The sequence below is a fragment of the Astatotilapia calliptera genome, chromosome 5, assembly GCF_900246225.1.
Source record: "Astatotilapia calliptera chromosome 5, fAstCal1.2, whole genome shotgun sequence".
NCBI classification, from domain to species: Eukaryota; Metazoa; Chordata; class Actinopteri; order Cichliformes; family Cichlidae; genus Astatotilapia; species Astatotilapia calliptera.
In genome coordinates, this window is record NC_039306.1 from 30,198,115 (window position 1) to 30,205,627 (window position 7,513).

General features: G+C 40.0%; 1 protein-coding gene across 2 annotated transcripts; it reads left to right on the forward strand.

Moving 5' to 3' along the window:
• Positions 1-183: 183 nt before the first annotated feature.
• Positions 184-7,452, forward strand: mon1a (MON1 secretory trafficking family member A). 2 transcript variants are annotated; one of them, XM_026168841.1, is made up of 7 exons: positions 184-259; positions 350-568; positions 1,047-1,198; positions 3,263-3,643; positions 3,731-4,496; positions 4,797-4,944; positions 6,426-7,452. In XM_026168841.1, the coding sequence occupies exons 3-7, from the start codon at positions 1,075-1,077 to the stop codon at positions 6,564-6,566; spliced, it is 1,560 nt and encodes a 519-aa protein (XP_026024626.1). In that variant the 5' UTR covers positions 184-259; positions 350-568; positions 1,047-1,074; the 3' UTR covers positions 6,567-7,452. The 2 variants fall into 2 exon arrangements, with proteins under 2 accessions (XP_026024626.1, XP_026024627.1); XM_026168842.1 differs by having other exon boundaries at positions 234-248.
• Positions 7,453-7,513: the final 61 nt, after the last annotated feature.

Here is a 7,513-nt window from a genome sequence, read left to right on the forward strand (position 1 = left end):
TTTTATCCCTCACATATGCAAAGTCACAGTAAAAACAACAAAATATTATTTTAAACACATTGAAATAGCTCGCAAATATATTCACAAACCTTTCTCACACAAAAATATTATTTAACATTTCATATACAATGTTTTCTGTCTGACAAATTAAGTATCTGAGTCTCGTGACAATCGTGTAATTTAATAATCAGGCACAGTTGTTTCATGTCCTGCGTGACCTGAAAGCACCAGCAAGATCAAAGATGGCAGTGTGTTATAAGTAACTTGCATGCTGTAATATTCAAAATTAACCCATTAAATTAATTCTTAACTATTTCAAAGACAATTCTCCGTATTTTATTTTATTCAGATGAACTCGGCATTTTTATTACTCCTGGGAAACGAGTGATAAAAAGTGTATAAACCCTCTGGCAGGGAACTTCATATCCCACAATTCGCACTTCCGCAACCAACCAGGGCATGATTCAAGAAGTTCTTCTGTGCGGTTTCTGCTAGTTAGCTAGCAGCAACTGTGGCAAACGAGTTGGGGAGCATAACATTCAGATGCAGACAGCTGTGGAAATGAAAGGTAATCTTTTTGAAGTATTTGAAGGGGTCTTGAGTGCTCTGGTTGAGAGCGAAGGCGATTAAACGTGTCTGAGATAGCGTTTGTTTGACTACATGCTAAAGTCAGCAATCAAAGTAGCTTTTGAAGTCAAACATATGTGACGCCTGTGATAATTCAGGATGCTAAGCAAGAAAAAACGATGTGAATGTAAATATACTGCGTGTGAATATGTTATTCTTTCGAGACTCATTTTGTTTCCATAGTTGGTTTCAGCCTTCCTTGGAGCAAGGAGGACATTCCGGTTTAGCTCTGTTTTCCCCCGCTTCCAATAAACAGTTAATCTTCACTACCTAACTGTAGGGCTTTATTTGATTTCAGTTGAACCGACTCGTGGTGACTGTGTCATGTCACTGTAATGGCACACCACCATAAATCCAAGACTCAGTCACGAAGTTGTTGCCCTTTGGTCCTATAGCCCTTTGTCTGTCTATCTTTCCAGGTGCGTGTCCTAGCCTTAAGTAGCAGTGATGGAAGGTGAAGCCCAAAAGGCGACTGCATCATGGGAAAGTGGAACTCTGGCTCCTGTAGACCGCCTTCGCTCAGTCAGGGCGGACAGCCCCATACCTGGTCTGGTAGAGGGAACTGAACCAGGTAAGTGTTGTGCCGCTTGTCTGTAAACACACAGAGACAAGTATGATTTTAAACACATTTAACATACATCTGCAAAACTGGAACCACTGCATAGTAGTGAAAAAACGTCAAATATGAAGGTGTAGTATGTGTGAACTTCCTCTTGCATTTGTTCCAGTCTAAGGTAATGTTAACGCAAGAAATATTTTCCAGGTAGTTCACTTAGCCACTATCAGTGGGATTACACCACTGACTGCGCTCTCATTTCAAAGACTGCAGGTAAGTCTAGGTGTCTTAAAGAAGTCGTGGGTGAATAGAATTGTGCCACGCTACTTTGTGGCCAATCCCTCATAGGATTGTATTGCGAAACATTGCAGGACATGATCAGTGATCACAACGGTTACAGTAGACCATAAAAGCTTCCAGTTGGGCTAGACAAATATCAAGGCAGGGCAGGGCCAAGTAATCATCAACTGTTTTCTATTTCAAGTACAAAATCCCTGCAGTATCTTTGCCTGGAATATTGTCTTTTTTATGATTGTAGCACAAAGAAAAGACATTAACACTCTTTCAGTGCTGACACTTCTGAAAACTTTCCCATGAATTGGACTTCTCTGTTTCACATTGTTGTAGCTGTGCAGTGTCCGGTGAACGCATACTGAATACTCTGTGTGTGAGAGACAGCATGAATATGCACATCCTGTCTATGTAAGAAATGGTGAATATATTTACAGGTTGTCTGCTGTTTTAGAGCTAGTGTTACAGTTGCACAATATTCCCTTCAAATGCTGCCATGTTTTCTCATGAGAATTTAATGATATGACCATCTGTTGACTGCAAAAAAAATCTGGGGAAAATTTGTCAGTTTGTCACAATGAAAGTTGGCTGCAGCTGCTTTCATCTGCTGCATCACATCCTGCTTTGAATAAATCCAACAATGACAGGAGAGATGATGTAACACTGTATGGATTTGCTCTTCTCAAACTGGAGCTAAACAGGACATTTTGAAGTCTTAGCGTACTCTTTCGCTATCACAGTTGCCTTATTCTTGTTCTTCTAATTAGATAAGCTTTGGCCAGAGGTTGTTCATTTTATTCACTGCAGCAGCTCTGAAGTGTGATAACCTAAAGTTAAAACATGTGTGACTAATACGATAATAGACTAAATTGAACTTCTGTTTTTTGTGGATTGTTCTAGAGTTGCATACCATGTTCAAAATTAATCAGTTTTTCAAATAAAAGAATCAAGTCTTGTCCTGTAAATGTACATAATTCATCTCTGTCATCTGTCTTGGATGCCTTTTCCAGCTAGTTGGTTCCCACAGGAATGCCCAGTTTTGTTCTCCAGCAAAGTTGGGGAATTTAACACATTTTCCAAACCAGCCCCCTTTTTTTTTTTTTCGTTGAAGTTGTTTTTTTTCCTCTTGTAGAAACACAAACTGAAAATCTTTTAAATTATGTATACATCTCCACTTTCCATTGTGTTGAATCTGCCTTGAGCTAAGCAGCATTTCTACATTACCTGGCTGTACGTGTGAATGCAAATTAAACGGGCACATTAAACACGAGGCCTGCTTCCAAGCATAAAAAAAAAATCTGTGTGTTTGATTGTTCGGCAGGTAAGAGTATGAAGAATTTACGCTGAGCAAAGAGGGGTCATGTCTGTGTCTCCTTCATGCTCCACCCTTACCCCATCCCTTAACCAAACACATGATTTTCAGTAGTGAGAATGAGCCTGATACTAACAGTCCACTATTTTTCTTTATTTTTTATTTTTATTTTTTTCTACATGGGAAAAATGTTTGATTATGAAAACCGCTATAAATGCTGCAAACTGAGAAAACACTAAAAGAGGACTTGGTGGTTACTTTGGCAGTTGTATATGTGGTCATTGGCCACATGTCCTTTTAGAAAGTAGCATTCAAACTTCCTGGAGTTTTGTTTTCCAAAGGAACTGTCCAGAAATGTCTGCCATGTGATGTACTGTGCTCATATTTATATAGAGCTTTTCTAGCTTTTTCTTTTTTTTTTTTTTTTTTTTTAAATCTTTTACGGACAAAGTTTGTCATCATTTATATTAATACAGGTGCTGGCCAGAAGAGTGCCATGTTCATCCATGCACACTCATTTGAGGATTTAACTGCTGAAGCTGAAGAAGAAGCCCTGAGGACAGCTGATTCAGGCAAATCAGAAGAGCAGCATGAAGAGGGGCTCAAGGCACTTGTTGCTGAACAAAATATAGATGAACAACACAGCAATGACCTGTCGGATAGGACTAAGGAGGAGGATGTGTCCAGTGAGGCGTGGCGGAGCCACAAAAAACACGTGTTTGTGCTGAGTGAGGCGGGGAAACCAATCTACACTCGCTACGGCACGGAAGAGGCGCTGTCGAGCACCATGGGGGTGATGATGGCTCTCGTGTCGTTTGTCGAGGCTGAGAAGAACATCATCCGCTCCATCCATGCAGGTCAGATTATACTTTGGCAGCAACATTTAATTCTCTAAACAAATATGTCGTATCTTAATGTAAGTGCTGTTAATATGTTTGTGTCAGATGGCTGTAAAGTGGTTTTCCTCACCAAGAGTCCTCTGGTCCTGGTGGGAGTGTCACGCACCTGTCAATCAGACAAGGAGATGCTGCGGGAGCTGCAATACATCTACTACCAGATAGTCAGCCTGCTCACCCTCACCCAGCTCAACCACATCTTCCAGCACAAGCAGAACTACGACTTGCGGCGTTTGCTGGCCGGCTCAGAGTATCTCACTGACAACCTGTTGATCCGGCTGGAACGAGACCCCGGCCTGCTGCTCAGTGCCGTCACTTGCCTGCCCCTCCCCAGCTCTGCCAGGGACGTAGTGTCATCGAGCCTACAGGCCGCTAAATCCAAAAACCTGGTGTTCTCCATATTGCTGGCCGGCGATCGCCTGGTCACCCTGGTCAGGAAGAAGGACCAGTTCCTCCACCACATAGACTTGCACCTGGTCTTCAACCTCGTCGGTTCCTCCTCTTCCTTCCGAGAAGGTGAAGGCTGGACGCCGATCTGTCTGCCAAAGTTCAACACCGCAGGATTTTTCCACGCTCACATTTCTTACCTGGAGCCTGCTTCCCAGCTCTGTCTCATTCTGGTCTCAACTGAAAGAGAGGACTTCTTTAACATGTCCGACTGCAAGCAGAAGTTTATGGAAAGGCTGAGCAAGCGTAGTGCCTACCAGGCCCTGAAGGAGGCGGTGAAATGTCCCAGTTACTCCGTGGTGCAGGTTGGCATCCCAGAGCTCAGGCACTTCCTGTATAAATCAAAGAGCTCCGGACTGTACACCAGGTGAGTGGTTAGACTGTGTTTGTCAAATTTAGGGGTTTTTAGATAACGATCAGAGTATTTTAACAGTCATTAATCCTGTTAATTCAAGAACATTTTCCTTTCACTGTATAAACACATCTACTCAGATGTTTTCGGTATTACGAAAAATTTACATAAATGACAACTTCATGAGAGCAGATGACACTTGATTTTATCTGGGCCAGTAAAATGATCATCAGTATACAAAGATTTGCATTCTTATATGTATATATTTTTTGTCATGAACACAAATCCTTGTTCTTGGATATTTTCCACCTTCAGCCCCGACTTTCCGATGGTGTACCAGTCTGATGGAGAGCAGGAAAGGCTGCTGAGCTTGTACCAGGAACTTCACAGCTGCTTGCACCATCCAACCAGACCTCTCCGTTACTACTACCGCTGCAGGGAAACTGAAAACTTGCTGGCACAGGTGAGTCTGGTGTTGTGGTTAAAATGGTTTATTGTTTTTGAACAATTATTTTTAAGCTGACAGCCATTTAAAGCATTTGGTGTGTACAAAATGAATACTGGACACTGGATTGTTGACATTGTTCATACACATTTAGTTAGCTTACTGTTTTTTTGTTTTTGTTTTGTTTTTTCTTTTTTTGGGGGGGGGGGGGGGTGTAACTATTTGCCTTATTAGGGTCAATTGTCCATTTAATAAAGTCATAAATAATTTTGATTGCTGGCATAAACTTTACATCAGTTTTTCCATTCACAATGCAGTATTATCAACAGCTGGATTAACATTTTGCAATCAAATAGGTTAACTGGCAACAGGTCAGTAACATGACTGTGTATAAAAAGAGCATCTTAGAGAGAAAAAATGTCTACAAATTCTTGGAAATTTTCAGAATAATATTCTTCAATATAAAAATGTGAAGACTTTGAGTTTCTCATCATCTACAGTACCTAATATGATCAAAACGCAAATCTTAGTGGGCAAAGGACAAGGCCAAAAATCAGCATTGGCTGCCGTTAACAGCAATTATTCTGTCATGGAAATCTCTGCATGGGCTCAGGAACACTTCCAGTCACTGTCTGTGAACCCAGTTCACTGTACCATGCACAAATGCAGGTTGAAGCTCTATCATACAGTAAAAAAGCCACGTGTGAACATGATCCATAAATAATTCTTTTTGGAAAATGCTGCATCCCCCAGCCCAAAGAAGATAAAGAAGATACTGCTTATGTTTTTTGATTTCTATTTTAATTAGTGTGTTAGTGTTTTTTTGTTTTTTATTCCCACAACGAGTTTAATTATAGCTTACTGGAATAACCTTTGTCCTTCATTACCAGCTTTGTGTTAGCAGCTTTGTGCTTGTGCAGACCCTTGCACATTACCATCACATACACATAAAATAACAATAAAAGTAATGTCCACATTGACACTTCTGGAAAGTTGTTGACCACTCTTCCCCCCCCCCTCTAACTGCATGTTGTGTGGTTAAATATATATCTTAAAGAAACGTATTGAAAAAGGGTCATCATTCTAAATGTGGTGCAATGCTTTACAAATATTGTTACAAAAAATATACTGTCATTACATAATTAGTTTTTTTTTTAACATTTTCAATGTGCATATAACACAAATTTTTGATTAAATGTGCCATTAATGATAATTGCACAATATTAACAGTAATGTGCAAAAATGAATATTACTCATAATAAGCAAGATTTTAGCCTCCTGGCGTCAAGTACAAAGTTTGTTTTGACTAAAGACATCAGACATTAAGCTTTAATCACTCATCATTGATCTGAAATGCAGTAGCTACAGTAATTTTGCAGACTGTAACAATTTCTTACATTGAACCACATTTCTGAACTTCTTTAACAGAAAAATATCCTTCTACTACACAGAGCTTTTTCATGCCCCATTTGTCTCGTTGTGCCTTCTCTCCTTTGCAGGTGACAAGTGGCTTTGAGCTTTACCTCTGCTTTAGTCCGCTGGCGACCAAGGCCTCAGCGTTCGCCGCTGTCAATAAACTGCTGAAGTGGATCAGGAAGGAGGAGGATCGCCTCTTCATCCTCAGTCCTCTCACATACTGAGCCTCCTGAAACGTAAAGCAGTATTGTGAAAACAGACTGGAGTGGTGCTAACAGCAGCTACGCATGATGAAGCAGTAGTCTTTAAGAGTATGATGATTGTCAAATCCTATGCATTTTCTTTTTTTTTTTTGACTTTTGGAATGCTCTGTTCTAATTCTCTGATTTGTAATGAAGTGTGCTGTGCAATTGAATTAACGCTGTATTTTAGCTGGCGAAATTTTTTTTATAACTTTTAATTTAAAAAAATGAAGAGCAGATAGAAGCCTCCGCACTTTTGGTAACACAGAAGCTTGCAGTGTTTACCTGTTGTTAAAGATCTTTCATGGAAGAATGGTTTTACTGTAACGGCTATTATGCATCAGACAACTTAAAAAAAATGTCTTTTATGGTATTAACTCAGTTCTTAGAAATGAAGAATAAACTGGAAATTCCTCGAACTGCAGTAGAATGTATTTTCAAATTAGAAGACATGTTGGCAAAATATGGGTTAACAGCATTCCTGTTGGAAGCATCACCCTTTTACCTCTATGCACTCTTTGTTTATGTAACGGACACTGAAACAGAAAGCCTGTGACCTGTTTACTGCTGTCAGTAGTTTGTAATAACACGTATTCTCTTAACACCACTGTAGAGGAATTCCACATGAACTCCATTATTTTTCCAGTTCATCTCTTTCTTTTCACCCATAATACTCACATTAACAGATGATATATTTCTGCATGCCTCTTAAAGCTTTGTTTCCTAGAAACCTGCTATGCTTGAGGAATCTAGCCTTGTCACATTTGTCACATCATGCCTTAACTGTTATTGTGCAAAACAAATATGTAATGCTTTATGGCAGTCCCATAATTGCAAAATTATATGTAAATAAAGAAACGACCTGCAAGCTGATGTGTCATTCTTTTCCCCTCACACTGTAGGCACTTCGTAGATGGCAGTAGCAGCAG

Coding starts and splice junctions, on each gene's coding strand:
- mon1a (XM_026168841.1), top strand. CDS start 1,075: ATGGAAGGTGAAGCCCAAAAGGCGACTGCATCATGGGAAAGTGGAACT. Junction 1,199..3,262: donor GGTAGAGGGAACTGAACCAG/GTAAGTGTTGTG, acceptor ATATTAATACAG/GTGCTGGCCAGAAGAGTGCC. Junction 4,497..4,796: donor AGCTCCGGACTGTACACCAG/GTGAGTGGTTAG, acceptor TTCCACCTTCAG/CCCCGACTTTCCGATGGTGT.